Here is a 15,994-nt window from a genome sequence, read left to right on the forward strand (position 1 = left end):
TTATAATTTTGCTATGTTCTACTACCTAAATATAACTATTGTTTATAGGGTGTATACTTTTAATATATCACAATAGAGTCCACTAAATTTTGGAAAATGTAGTCATATGTATTCATGCAAATTATTAATTTTATAAATTTTTAAAGGTTTTTTGTCAAAATTCTCACTTGGCAACCTAAGACTAATTTCAAAGCTGGTTATGCTGAACTTGTGAGGGCTATATATTTTCAGCAGTCTGAATCAGTCTTAATGGGCACAAAGAAGAGAGTTGACCATTCAATCACTTTTCCATCAATTTAAACAGAAAATTAAATGATATTGTATTACAGCTTTCAGACCGTATAATGAAAAAGTGCAGAGATTATCTTTGTTGATTAAGTAGAACCAAAAAAGTTCATATAAAATAGATTGTTCATATTCACACTACAAAGGAATATGTTGTTTTTAATTTTAACAAATTCAAAGGTGTCTTATCAGCAGCATTGGTGTAAATTGTACTGTAGTGCAGTTCTTTTTCATAAAAATACCATACAAATGGTCAATCAGTAGTCATCAGCAAAAAATAAAACCCAGAAAACTCAGAAAACAATCGACCAGAAAAAAGATAAAGGAAGAGGTAATGCTGATCCGAAAACAAGTATAATACTGTTGGAACGTACAAAAGTAATCCTTACATTTTATACATTTATACAGTATATAAAAGGTATCACTCATTATGCCACTGTCTCTCTTATCCCAATTTCTATTTTCTTTGGAAGCAGTTCTTTCCTTTCATCAATACTTCCTAAGGAGTTTCGACAGTTTTGCCCATCCATATACAATTTCGCATATATCGGATTGGAGTAATTTGTTGGCTGAAGGAGAAAAATAAATATAGTTTTATTACCTGTTTTGACCACATGGATTTGTTATTTTCTATGATGTCTATCTTTTACTGTTAACAACATTTATATGCATTTCATTTAACTTACTAAATAGTAATTATATAAATGTAATTTAAATTCTGTTTACAGGCTTTCATTGACTTTAGCATCGTTTTAGATAAAAACATAATTGTATGTTTTTCAGTTAACTTGTGAACCTAAGGGGAACTTTGACATAATATTGAAAGCCTGAAGAAATCTTCATGAAAGCTATATTCACTGCAACTTTATTTAAAAGTACAGAACATTAAACCAAATTGTCTTATTTCCAGTCCATGTTTTCTCCCCTTAATGCTATTGCAGTGGCAGGAAAGATGTGCTGCCATCTTTTTGCTTGGTCATCTAACTGCTTGGTGCTTATAATTTTTCAATATGAAATTTAAAAAAAACCCAAAGAAAAATGAAAGTAAACTACATTAGTTGTGTAAACTTTAAAAAATAAAGACAGTATTTTTGCTTCAAACAATCTCTATGTACTTATTGTTGGAAATATTTTTGGATTCTTCTAAAGAATTGTGAAGGACACAGTCATTCTAAGTTTCATAGATACTTGCATCACTTCGAGGTAGAATTGAGAGATGCAGAAATGATCTCTTTCGTTTGAAAAACATATACAATGTTTATTATTTTAATAGTTGCAACTTAACCTGAGATTGTTACCTAGTTGTTTTTTTAAAATTTTGTCTTTCCAAAATAGAATGTTAAATCTTAGTCATAACAAAGAAATATTATATTTTTTGAGCCATGCAAATGAGACAAACATGATAAAAAAAATGAGAATGAAAAACAGTTGATGGGAGAGAGGTACAAGTGTGAGATCAATCCTAGGAATCTTGATACCTGTCTTTAATCCCTCCTCTTTCCAATATGAATCATGTAACTTTAGACAAAGCACCTTTCTCTAGAAACTAGTTACTTAAAAAGTTTTCAAGAATGGTTTCATATACCATTTCTAACTTCTCCATACAATGCCACATTTTGTATTATATTTTTATTTAAAAGGATATCAAATTTGTATATACTAAACAAAGCGTCTTAATAGAAAATAAACCAAGCCAAACATAAACTTAAACTATTCAGCTTAAATTTCTGGCTAGAGATTTCTGTTCTAACAATAGCAAATTATCATGTTTACTGTTAAGGAGCTTTAACATTTTCAAATTTAGAAGAAGAGATATTTCTACTGAATAACTTGCCGAAAATAACGTTTCATATATAATCTTGCATACGCAGGACAATTAAGCCCCCAATTTTAATGCTGTTTTGAAATTTTTGTTAATTAAAAAATCATTAAAGATAAGCCCCTAACTAAGTCTAGTAATCATCTTTGATTGTGAGGAGTTCTGTGATGGAATGGGTATGGAATAATGAATTTTCTCTCACCCCAGCGGTTAGTGGTCCTTTCAAATCAGAGTTTAGGTAGCTGGGCAGCGCTGTGTGTGGAAGCTTGAAAGCACTGGTCCCTCCCCCTATATACCTGGGCTGTGTGTAAACAGAGAATTTTAGTTTCTGATCTAATATCATGGAACTGTTTTCATTGACATAAACTCAAGTTAAGTCATAAAAATAACATAAGATATATTCTTCAGCCTTGGGGCATCAACATTGTATTCATGGTAGTTTCAATAATTTATGAAATAACTATTAATATTAGATCTGTGATTCACAGTAGACATTTCTCTTAGTTTAGCTTACTTATAGACACACCATTCACCTAGAAACCTCCATTGTTTATTTAACTTCATTCTCTCCCCCTAAAAGCGTATGGTTGCTATCAGTCCTGTGAAAAATGCATCAGCCTCCCTCACTTAAGGTTTGTCACTTTTTTTTTTTTTTTTTTTTTGCGGTACGTGGGCCTCTCACTATTGTGGTCTCTCCCGTTGCGGAGCACAGGCTCCGGACGCGCAGGCTCAACGGCCATGGCTCACGGGCCGAGCCGCTCCGTGGCATGTGGGATCTTCCCGGACCGGGGCAGGAACCCGTATCCCCTGCATTGGCAGGTGGACTCTCAACCACTGCGCTACCAGGGAAGCCCAAGGTTTGTGACTTTGAAAGGTTCTGAAAGGAGCCCATTCTGTAAAGTCAAATATTTATCTTACTGGTTCTAATTAAAGGTTCATGACCTCTATATTTTTAGCATATACAAATCAAATTTAAAATTCAATATATCAAAACAAATTATCTGTTTTTTGTTAAATCTGACTCTCTAGTTTAAAGCAAATTAATTAGTAATCAGATTGGCTCACTAAACTCTGTGCAAGTGCTTTAGAGTTTCTTGGGTCAAAGGGCAGAATAAGTCACTCTGGTACACTCATATTCATGATAGAATGAATAGTTATTAGTGACCAAAAAGGAATTTAAAAAGCTAGATGAAAAGTTGAAGAATATTAAAATATTAATGAACATACATATTTTTCAAAATTGTAACTATAAACTCTTAACAATGAATGATCATAAAGTTTGGGACAAGGGCAAAGGTCCCAGGAAAAAAATTTTAAATATAAAATCAGGTCAATATTGCCTCTTTATTTTCCCCCACAAAGGTCTCATGTAGAAGATATTAAAAACAATCTAAGTAAGGATTGAGATGAATTTGCATAAAACCAATAGATACTAATTCCCCTTTTATGAACTCTTCAAACTATTCTGTGATTGCCTCCATAGACAAATCTTTTTTAAATAAAAGTTATTATTTCAATTCTTTTGATTTCTAAGGTACCATTGAAGGAGAAATTTTACCCATTTTGAAAATAATGAAAATATTCCACAAAAATCTTCTTTATGTGTAATGCAATTTGTATTTGATCACATCATGAATATATCAAAACATTGTAACAAGTGAATACTCTATGAAAAACACTTCATCATGAAGGTTGCTTTGGTGTGGCTACCTGCTTTTCAAAATCGTCTATACCTATAAATGTATTTTCTGCAGTTACTTCTTAGGCAACAATTCATATTTACATTTCAAACATCAGGAGTCAGCTAGAATCAGCCATCTAAGTCACATTTAGTGTAATTTTGGTCAATCAGAAAATAAGTAAACATATATTTATTGAATGTTATTTGCTAAATACATTAAAATATATTTGAGGGGCACTGAAGCATAGTTTTATCTTCCTAGAGTAAATATTTAAAAAATTAAATAGAATGTTAAAAAGCTAGTCCCTTTAAGTATCCAAAATAGGCTTAGTTCTATCACTAGAAATAAAATGATGGGGAAAATGAGAACTCTCCTGCTCATAAAAAGTGTATAAGGTAGATCCTCATCAGTTCATATTATATTTACAGACACTGTATTTTATTCCTAAGAAAAATTCATAGAATATGAGAAGTCTATTGTTTAAGATATCTTTCTCCTTTATAAATTATCAAACGACATGCACAGTATGTTTAGTTTTTCAATTTCAAGTACAAAACACTGAAACTTAGGTTACCAGGGTTTATTTCACAAACAACTTCAAATGTAGGAGTTAGTAACTGAATTAATAATTTAGAGTAACTAAAAAATTATTTCTAATGAGGAAAAAAGTATACAATATCTTCTGATAGGGTAAAAACTTATCTATGCAATAATGATTGATTTCTTTTCATAGAAATGAATACTTCTTCAGTTTCAGACCACAAATTTTAGGCTTAGAAAGTCTGGCCATGGATTCAGAACTAGATTGAATATATGAGACCTATTCAGTTTCTTTGGGAACAGCTGTTGCTATGAGTGCAAACCCATGTGATCACTGCGATTATTTAATATAATGGTACATTTTGGACAAAATACCTTTAATATATCAGAATATAAATAACCATTTAATGAATGAACAAAAAGGCTAAGAAAAATCATACCATACTAGCAAACTGATGCTCTTAATTCATTAATTCAATTGATGCTCTTAAAATATTCTATAATTATCATGCAAAATATTCCAATTATACAGTGAAGGGAATCTTTGCAAGTTTATCTAGATAGTTGTATCATTTATCTATTTCTTATGGAAGCTTCCAAACTGAGCATTCAGTAATATGAACTAATAGAAACTAAAAAAAGACTGTGGATTTTTAGGCTATATATATCAATGGTATGTCTCAAATCAATAAGAAGGATATTATAGTAGGTAGAAAAATATTGTTTAAAAGTGATTTGATTACAAACAAATCCAAGGACACAGCTTAGTGGACTCTTCAATAAAACATTATTGGAAATAAAGTACTTATTTTGTCAATGAAATACTGTACTCTTTTTGTTATTAAAAATAAATCAGTAATTTTACACTAGGCTGTATATTTAGATGTGCCAGTACCTCAACACATTTGAATAAGATATTATTTTAAATAAGCTATGTTTATAAACTAAGTGAATAAATAAATATTATTTTCCAAAACATGTTACATTAACTTCGTGCTTCAGGTGAATGCAGTCCATAATTTTTTTTCTTTAGAAGAGACTATAAAATTCAATGCATCCTAAAGTTCTTTAATCTAACTTCAGATAAAAGAAATAATGATGAAATTCAGAACCATTTTATAGAGAAATGACTCAAGAATGTTAGTGCTCACAGTCCATCATCTTAAAACTTTACCTTTGCTGGATCTACCATAAAGCCAGGATCTAAAAGACCTCCATCGTTGTGATCATGATCCACTTCATACATGTTGTAAGATGGATTGCCAATTTCTACATTTATTCCTCCATTGATAATAGGTTGTCTTCTTATAGTTTTTGTCCTAGAATAAGTGAACATTGTGTGAGTTGTCTAAATATCACAGTGTGGTGCATGAAACTGTCATATTTGTAGATTTAATGACATTTTAACATAACTGATGGAACATTCTTAAATAAAATACAATGAAAATAAATGACATTTATTGATTCACAGAGGAACAAAAACTCTGAATGTAATACATTAGTTTCCCAAATTATTTAGATTTAACAATAAAAAATGCACTTGGAACATATTCCTTGTAAATAGCTAATACCACATTAGTTGAAACTGAATATTCACTAATCAATTGCCCTTTAAAATTCTACTTTTTCCCTTTCGTTCCTGAAAAACATCTATAAAAAAATAGTGATAAACTTTCAATCCTCACTCAAGTCATGTGGCTAGAATCCTCTTTTACATAATTCAAAAACTGACTCACAAACTCTAGCTTCCAGATAATAACCCCATAGACAACTCACTCCTTATAGATCTTTTAACTGCATATTCATATAAGTTGAAATAATGATACTTCCAGTAATATATAAAATCAACAAATATGTACTTTGTGAATAAAATGCACAATTTGTGACATACAATACATAGTCATTATCATTTTATTGACATTACTAATCTTACACATTAATATTATAAAATGCTCTTTAGAGATGCTTGTTATTTCAAGGAAAAACTACCACAAATGTAAAATTCTGTTGAACGTTTAATAACTCCCTTGTCATTTTTGTTGGAATATGCAAATGCAGCCATTCCATCAATATAACATAAGGGAAAGGTTGTCTAAATTATAATCACTTAAAATGAAGTAGAGGGATAAAATGGTTCAAAAAACATAGAATTCAGCAGTTGGAATATGTAAATCATACTTTAAGAAAATTTCTTAAAAAATCAGTTTCTGTAACTATTTATGTAATTTATTTACTGTTGGTCTAGAACCTTGCATCTTACCTTTTTTTTCTTTTACAAAGCACTAAACCAATTACCAAGGTGGTTATCAAAGTCACCAAGAGGACGAGAGGCACAATGATGGCTATGCTTCCTGAAAAAGAAATGAATGAATAGATGAACACATAAATAAAATGAAGACAAGATTGATATAACTGGACACTTTATTACACCAAATCATTTGACAATTGACATAATACAAATAAAGCTTAGGCCAAATGTCTATATTCCTAGTTCATAACTACATTACTGGAAAATCACTTTCTTATTAAATACTTGATCTGCTGGAAATGTTTCTTTAGATATCTTTCATTTATATTAGTTAAATACCTTGAGGTTAGAAATACTGACTTCTTTGTCAGTATGACTCTGATTCTCACCAGACACATTTATTTGCAATGACGTAAGTAAAGAAACTGTGACTGAACACACATTTCCACAATTTCCCTGGCAATATTTCCACCCTTAGTTTTTTTCCTTTAGCTATAAATACTCCCTGGCCATGAGTATATGTGGCAAGTTAGATGGCAGCCTGGTAAAACAAAAGGGGCAACAGTTTTGGATTTGGATGGACATAGGTCTAAATATCACTTTCACCACCTACCTTAAGTGAGACCTTGGAAAAGTTATTTAAAATTTGAGGCTCATTCTCTTTACCTGTTAAAATAGAGACATGAAGACCTACCACATAGGGCTCTTAGCTTGATTCAACAAAATAGGGGGACAAGGTGGATTCTCTTTCTCAAATTCCAGTTCCAGAATAGTTTCAGCAAACCACATTTAAGTGTTTGGCTTATGTTGTAAATGTCCACTTTCCCTCTTTATAAGAATGATCTAGGTTGTATCACTCATCTTCAAAATGGAATAACAGATCTATGGAATAGATTTTCAAAAGTGGTCATAGAAAGTGGGTCTTAGTTTTTATGCATCTGAGCATAGGGGAGAAGTAAAACTGAGGAGAACCTCTGCCCTGCCCTCCATTTCTAGGTTGACAATAAGAGCAATCTTTTTTTTCTAAAGAAGAAGGAGACAATACCTTTTTACTGATGATGCAATCCACAGTAAGATACACCTAGGGTCATATGTCACTTATGCAGGAAGAAAACTGAATGCAAGCGTTGCCTAATAACAGGAGAGTATTAAGAAGCTCTATCAAGTACCTAAATCTCATGTTTCCAACAGACAAATATCTAGTGCCCATAAGACAAGTCTTTGTCTATTTGGAATAAGTAGCTCGTTGATTCTGTCAAGTCAGCATAATCACTGGCTAAACTGAGAAACACAGCAACACCCAAACTAATTGAAATTTAATGTGAGGATCTTGAATGGTTCAGGAATGAAACGTTAATAGTTATTAAATATATGAATTTTCCTCTGCATATACATGTATATGTAAAATACTGTGGTAGAAATTAATGGTAATATTAAGCATGATAAGCAGCTGCTTAGGGAATTTAAAATAGAAGTATAGATCAGTTTTAACAGCTCTAGCCACAGATATCTGTGTGAGGTTGTACGTATTGCAGATCATTTACCAAAATACCAAAAAGTCCTTATTAAGGAAATGTCATATATAAGATAATCTTTCAATTTGGAACTTCAAAAATAACTTGACTAAAATAACCAAATAACTCTCTTCCATGCAAGAAAAAATATGGCTTGCCTTCTTTAGTCAGTTTCTGAAATGTAAACCTCATTTTATTTTTTTCATGCTGTTACCAGCACTATATGATTTAGTGAGTTTGATATTACATTACCTCCTTGGTTTTGGGAAAGTGAACTTTATATGAATGTGTAATTTATTAGTAATTAATGTAAGTGGAGAATCTGGCACCTTGGATAGTAATTAACATTTGTTCACAAATTTTAAGTACCAGTGAACAGCTTGATTTCTTCATAAACTGACTTCAACTGATTGATCACAACTTTATAAATATCCTCACTTCATCATTTATATTTTTTTCTGCTAAAACTTGTGGTAAATTTGTAGGTTTAAAATATATATATATCAATACTAGTTTTAAGGTATATAAAGTTACTTTCCCCTCAAAGCAATTATAAATTACTTAGATTAGATTTTATTTGTTCTACATAGTTTCTTTTATTCTTATTAGGTAGAAATGCTGTTAATTATGCATGCTAGAAAACAGAGAACTTTGTTTTTCTTTTTCCCATGACAGATAACAGTTCCAATCCCTTACATTACAGCCCTCTGTTTAAGAGCCTAGCATTCTTATATGTTTATATAACCTATCAAGGTAACTGCAATAATGCTCAGTATAGCCAATAAATAATAAAGGGTGGCAATTGGCAAGTTTTTCTTTATTTTTTGTAAATTAGTTTATATTCATGGAAACAACTAGCAACTATATATATTTTTAGAATATAGTATAGATATTTATCAAAATAAGTATTTTTTCCAAGCAGTAAATATCATATTGTAACATATAACAATCAAGATCTATTGTAGGTGATATTTTTATTAGTATATTTTTGGTGGACTGTTCTAAACAGATTAAAAAAAAAAAGCACACTCTGAACTTGTTATTGGGTGGAGGGGAAATCTCAACAAACTTCTCACAGAAAATAGAGCCAGTCTTTCTTTGCCACATTGTTCTGTAGCCTCATTATATAATGCTTTTCCATTTGACAGAAGAACTGTCTTATCAAATTGTTATGTTGAGGAGACCCCTTCAATGGGAGAGGCAGTACAGCATCACAGCTGATATAATAGATTCTGGAGCCAGGCTACCTCTGTTCAAATCTCAGCTTACTAGCAACATGCACTTGGGCAAATTTATATTCTTTGAGTTTACACATTTATAAAATGAGTGTTATCATTAATACATACCTCATAGTAATGTAAATAGAATTGTGTCTATTACACAGAAAGTGCTAATACATGTTTATTAACTGACTCAAAATACATATTGCCATATGACTCTGTGCATGCCTCTATTTTGCACTTTTCACCATGTATTGTAGAGATCAGTTTATTTGTAACTTGAGGGCACAACTATCTATCTTTGTTTTGCAGATAGCACAGTGCCTAGGATATCATAGGGACTATACATTTTCTCATTTAGCAGATATATTTTAAGTGTTGCTATACTCCACACACTCAACATTTACTCTACTTTGCCCTGGGGATAGAAATGTCCCTCCTCTCATCTTGTTTGATGTATATTAGAAGATGACAAACACATGGGTTTATTTAGCACAGTGATAAGCACTACCCTAGTGAAAGTATGTATTGCTCTGAAAACATAGAGGAGTAGTATCCGACTAGATCTGGGATAGAGGAGGAGGACTGGTATGCCTTTGAGACCTGAGGGATGAGTTCCATGAAAGAGAATGCAGGTTGAGTGGAGGAGGAGATACTGAATTAATCTAGGGAGAGAAATATGAAAACCTGGAGGAGAAAAGATCAAGGAACAACAGTCTGAATGGAGAGTAGAGCGGAGAGTGGTAGAAGGAGATGTGGCTGTAGAGGAAAGCAAAGGGGATGTTAGGAAGGGCTGTGTAAGCTACATAAATGAGTGGGGAATTTGTGCTATTAAAAAACAGGATGATGTTGAAGGAAATTTAGGAAGTCATATCTATGGACTATATTGTCTAACTTAGCTTAAAAAAGAAGGAAGGTTAAGAGTGACACTTAAGTGTTGCTTGGATAACCAGGTAGATTTAGACAGAGATGACATCGATATGGATACAGCAATTGTGCAGTGGGATATGTGTCTCAGCCTCAGAAGAGAAACCAGGATTGAGGATAGAAATTTGGAAGTAATTAACAAAGAGTTGAAAACTGAGATCAAGGAATTATGGATTGCCAAGGAGAATATATGTAGTGGTATGTGGAAAATGAGTTAACTAGAAGAGATAGAATAGAAGTATCTCACAAAGAAGACAGAGTTGTTTCAAGAGGTTGGGAGGGAAACCAGAAGAGTTTACTATCATGAAAGTTAAAGAAATAATTTTTTGTTTATTGAAGTTATAGTAGAAAAATATAAGCATAAATTATATCATTACAATTGACCTCTTGACTTGCTGCTATATATTCTGCTCTTAAGTTTATGTTTACATATATGTATAAATGTGAGTGTGTGTCTCTCTCTCTATATATAGTGATTTGGATGATGTTTCTTAAGCATTTTGATAAACTGCTTTTTTTTTTTTTTTTTTTTTTTTTTTTTTTTTTGCGGTAAGCTGGCCTCTCACTGTTGTGGCCTCTCCCGTTGCGGAGCACAGGCTCCGGACGCGCAGGCCCAGCGGCCATGGCTCACGGGCCCAGCCGCTCCGCGGCATGTGGGATCCTCCCAGACCGGGGCACAAACCCGTGTCCCCTGCATTGGCAGGTGGACTCTCAACCACTGCGCCACCAGGGAAGCCCGATGAACTGTTATTTTAAAAATCATAAAGAACATAACATGTTCCAAACTTAGCAAAGATTATCCTTCCAGTGATCTTTGAGAGGCTGCTTATCATCTTGGTCATGTATAATCATCCTCACTTTGTACTACTCTCACTCTTGTCCCCTTGGTGTCAGTATACTCATTTTCTTTCAATCCCTTGAACATGTTTAGCTCTTTCCTACTCCAGTGTTCTTGTATCTGCTGTTTCTTTTGTTTGAAATACACTTAGTGTCTCCTCCCCTTTTTAATCATTCATGTCTGAGCTGAAGTATCACCATCTCAGAGAAATCACTCCTGACCTCAGTTCTCCCCTAACATTCTCTAGTTCTGTGTCTTTTTTACTTCCTTCACAGATCCAATCAAGACTCATAATTATTTTCTACGTGTTTACTTATTCGCTTGCTTTCTTGTTTAACTGTTTTTTTATCCCTCTGGCACCTCAGTTTCATGAGAAGAGGCACTGACTATCTTATTCACTGATTCATCCCTGGGATCTAGACATTACTTGACACTTAGTAGAGGCTCAATAAATACTTGCTTTTGGATAATTAGGACAGAGGCATTATTTTGTTGCATTTTTCTCTATATATTTGCAATTAATAGTTATATTTATAATTCCTTGGCATAACATAATTATTTTTTTTTCTGTTTTAAAACATGATGGTATAAAAGACATGAGGATAAAGTAGGAAAATAGAAGATATGAATAACCTCCTAACAGATATCACATTTCTGTTGTCACTACAGTAAAATACAGCATCATTACATTACTGCCCCACAAATGCTGAGTATATTTTTATCCTCCTTAATTTTAGCAGATATGAATAGCATAATCTAAACATTGAGCATGCACTCCCTTAAAACTTTAGGTAAATCTAAAACAGGAGTATAAAATAAATATTTAATCATCCTTAGTTTAAAACTCTTCCAAATAACTTCAGGAAAGTTTCTGCTTTTTCAAGTGGAAACTAAGCAGAAAGTTCTAGAATAATAGATCCACTTAATTCCACAGGCAGGCTGATCTTTAGATACTTTAAACCGCAAGGGGCCGAGAACATCAGTATGACTACTCAGAGATGATTAAGAAAGCTGTTCATCAATTAGAAAGGTAAATCTTGTGCCAGTTGATAGCAGTTAGGCTGAGACAGGCAGTATATTCCTGATTGTGCCAAGGTCCAATGATTATGGAATGCTTCACTGTAAGTGGAAATGCAGATTTGAAAACACATTCCTAAAGTATCCATCTTTTGGATAACAAAAGAACAAATGACTTCTGCCCAAGTTCTTATTGAACAAATGACTTCTGCCCAAGTTCGGGGAACATTTGACAACCATTCAAAACCACTGGAGTTTATCTGAGAAAATAAAAATAGCCCTCCTACCTTAGGAAGGATCAGTTTAGCTACCTTTTCTCTCCTTTCAGAGTTACTGAGGCAAGTTTCTCTAAGCACAAATGTCTGATGATGAGTACCTTTTAACAAAGTCATTATGTGGTCAACTTTGCTCAAATCTGAGATAATCTGACATTTGCATAGCTAATAGCTCTTGCAATGTGCATTGATACTTCCATTAAATGTGACTTTAAATCAGTGATGGAAGAAAGAGCATCAGAATCTTTGGAAAAAGGGTTACAACTACTTGCAACTCCTCCTTCCATGTGATAGTTCCTATTTTAGAACTGTTGCATGTAATAAGAGGCATTTTCCTTATAAGGGAGCTTGTTGCCAATGCAAATGGTTGGCAACATCACCTTTCAATAAATACATCTGGCACACCCCTCCTCAAAATCATCTTCCAAACATGAAACTTTCCTTTGTAGATGGACCTTATATATAAATTGAAAATTCAATTGACATTCTACTCTGTTTCCTTCTTTCAGAAAATTTTATCAATATTTAAAATTGTTTTGATTCTCTAAAAGACTAAGTTTTTAATTTATCTTAGATAATTGAGAAATTATCATAAAAGAAAGCCTAAAGTACCATGACTTCATTAATTCTCAACTTATTACTTCAGTATGTTCTACAGGTTGGTAACTCAAATGCATTTTTTCATTACAAAAATGCTCTTAATGAAGGTTGAGTCTTATAACTGGTTCACAAAATCATATAAATTAGTATTCCTCCAGAATTGTTAGTACTAATGTCAGTATGATCCTGGAAGAGAGACAAGAGAGCATTTTTTTTCTTTTGCTCTTCTTTTGCAATATCAAGTTAGGCAAGGTATGTTTTTCCACATCTCCTATATTTTATGAACCAATTCCTCAAATCCTAGTGCCCTATTCCTACAACTATGTGTCCATAGCTTTGCTACAGTCTTCTCCCTTCCCTTCCTAAAGACAACACACAAATTCTAAGGTAACACCATATGCTCCATGAGCAGAATCACGTATCTCACTTTTCCAAATGCAAAGACTCATTTCTAAGGTTATTTATTCTATACCTATTTGCCATTTTTCAAAGATGGTCATCCTTATTAGCCCAAGTTAATTTCTAAATGGTGGAACTTTAGACAATGTCACTTGAAGAATTTCAAGCAATGATAAATTATTTGGGGACAGGCACAACAAACAAGTAGATCAGCAAACACTGGGAGCCTACGTCTAAGGTACAAAAATCATATACTTTTGATTTTGATAATGTCTTTTTTTTTCACAAATTCCATAGTATATTTTTTGTTTGTTTTCATGTATGCTCTCTCACCAGCAGTGAAAGACTAGAGAAAAATTGCTAAGTAAGCATTCATAAATCAGAGGTATTATTTTTTCTCTTCAAGAATATATTTATCCACTTGATAGTTATTCCAGATTTCTCAAAAATTTTCCACTCATTAGTGATAGTATGTGTGAATTGGGAAACTTTATGTAAGACTTTTGTTGTGAAAATCTTTATAAAATCATTTAAAATTGTTGGAACACACACACATAGACACAAAATATTGATGTAGATAAATTTTCATATCAGGGACCTGTCCTAAGACTACAGCTACACACACAAAAAAACTTGTAAAATGTTGCTATATTTTAATATACTTCAAAACCAGTACTTTAAAGATAAGGAAGCAATGAATCAACTATGCTCCTTATTAAAAATTGCTTGTTAACATACTTCATCACTTTGAGACTAACCAAGTTTGTTTTTCCACAACACACTGAATGCACTTCAAGAAAAATACACTCTAATTAAAACATGAAATTACTTTTCTTCCCCAAGCATTCTCACATCCATTGTGATATTTGCAGCCTTTGCAGCTGAGGCACATTTCCGAAGAAAAGCTTAAGCTAGGTATACAGATGTGTTCTGAAAACTGCCAAAGTTTGAGATGAACCCTCACAGCCTAAAAGAGCACATAACGCTGGATCCTGTCACCAGGTGAGAGCTCAGTGCTTCTTCTTTCAAATAAATACCGTATGCTAACACATATATATGGAATTTAAGAAAAAAAAATGTCATGAAGAACCTAGGAGTAAGACAGGAATAAAGACACAGACCTACTAGAGAATGGACTTGAGGATATGGGGAGGGAGAAGGGTAAGCTGTGACAAAGTGAGAGAGTGGCATGGACATATATACACTACCAAACATAAAATAGATAGCTAGTGGGAAGCAGCTGCATAGCACAGGGAGATCAGCTTGGTGCTTTGTGACCACCTAGAGGGGTGGGATAGGGAGGGTGGAAGGGAGGGAGACGCAAGAGGGAAGAGATATGGGAACATATGTATATGTATAACTGATTCACTTTGTTATAAAGCAGAAACTAACACAGCATTGTAAAGCAATTATACTCCAATAAAGATGTAAAAAACCCCAAAAAAACAAAAACCAAAAAACCAAAAAACCAAAAAAACATATGGATTGCAGATCTCTTGCAAAATTCCATAAAAGAGATTTTCCAAGACTCAATTCCTGCAATAACGGTATAAAAAGAAAACAATGCTTTCTATACTATGTGGAACACCCAAGATATTAATCTGAGAAACTTACTTGTGCTAATATGATCAGATTTGCTGCTCTTTGGGGCCGGCCTCTCACACTGTGTGCCTGACCAGTTGGTGGAGCATCTAGAAAGGTTAAAAAAAAAAAATCAGTGAGTAACAAAACCCACAAGTCTGCTAATGTAGTAACTTTAACCAAATGAAATGAAGGAAGAGCCTGCTAGCACAGATTCATGAATTTTAGATAGAGATTTCTGCTAATTTCCTGCATATTGTCAGTATGCTGAGGGTAACTTCAATTGGACTTCACTTGTTAAAATACTTTTTAAAATTTAAGTTTATAGTCATTTTTCTTTATTCTATGTTAAACTTAAAATTGGCATATTTTATAACAAAACTGAAATTTTAATTAAGAATTGAGATTAATTTGAGATATACTGAAAATTATGCCACTATAAAAATTGAGTTTGCCTGTCAAGCAAATCCTTCTTTACTAAGTTTCTGTGATTTATTTTTTCTGGTTCTAAATTCAAAGTGGAACTAACAAACAAACAGAAAATGGTCATATGTCTCATAGTTCAAACTGCACAATTTTTACTCTTTTAATCAGAGATAGGGAAATATAGTGCTTTCCCATTTAAGATCATACTTCTATTCCCATGAAATGAAGACAATATGCCCAAGTTTTCATTCAGAGAAGTGGTCTTTCCCATATAGGAACCATGACATTATGATGGGAAGTCTCGCAGAGGATTAAAATAATAGATTTGATTAAAATCCTTCTTTTAAACATAAATCACAACCATATAATTAGCTGATTGTATCAAAATAAATGCTGGAATGGTTTTAGCTATGTTTGAACAATGTCTGCTGGCTAACACAAGATGCCTCCATGCATCTGTCAGAGGAAATCCATAGAGAAACAATTTAATTGGCTTCAGTTCTTATTTAAAATGACTGCCAAATATCACCATATCACGAATAGTTGTACACAGTAAAAGAACAGCTTCCAGAATTATTCCAAGTAGATATCTTTGGGCATGGGGGCCAAACTAAATAACTGCC

General features: G+C 32.9%; 1 protein-coding gene across 1 annotated transcript in view; it reads right to left on the reverse strand.

Moving 5' to 3' along the window:
- Positions 1-713: 713 nt before the first annotated feature.
- Positions 714-15,994, reverse strand: part of LRP1B (LDL receptor related protein 1B) — a gene marked incomplete at both ends in the record, with an annotated part of 1,860,945 nt that continues 1,845,664 nt past the window's right edge. The window contains 5 exons of the mRNA XM_079710778.1: positions 714-854; positions 2,307-2,405; positions 5,501-5,645; positions 6,587-6,677; positions 14,979-15,055. Of these exons, the coding sequence (XP_079566904.1) occupies positions 714-854; positions 2,307-2,405; positions 5,501-5,645; positions 6,587-6,677; positions 14,979-15,055 (553 nt within the window). The remainder of the gene's footprint in view (positions 855-2,306; positions 2,406-5,500; positions 5,646-6,586; positions 6,678-14,978; positions 15,056-15,994) is intronic.

The sequence above is a fragment of the Hyperoodon ampullatus genome (genome assembly GCF_949752795.1).
Source record: "Hyperoodon ampullatus genome assembly, chromosome: 8".
NCBI lineage: Eukaryota > Metazoa > Chordata > Mammalia > Artiodactyla > Ziphiidae > Hyperoodon > Hyperoodon ampullatus.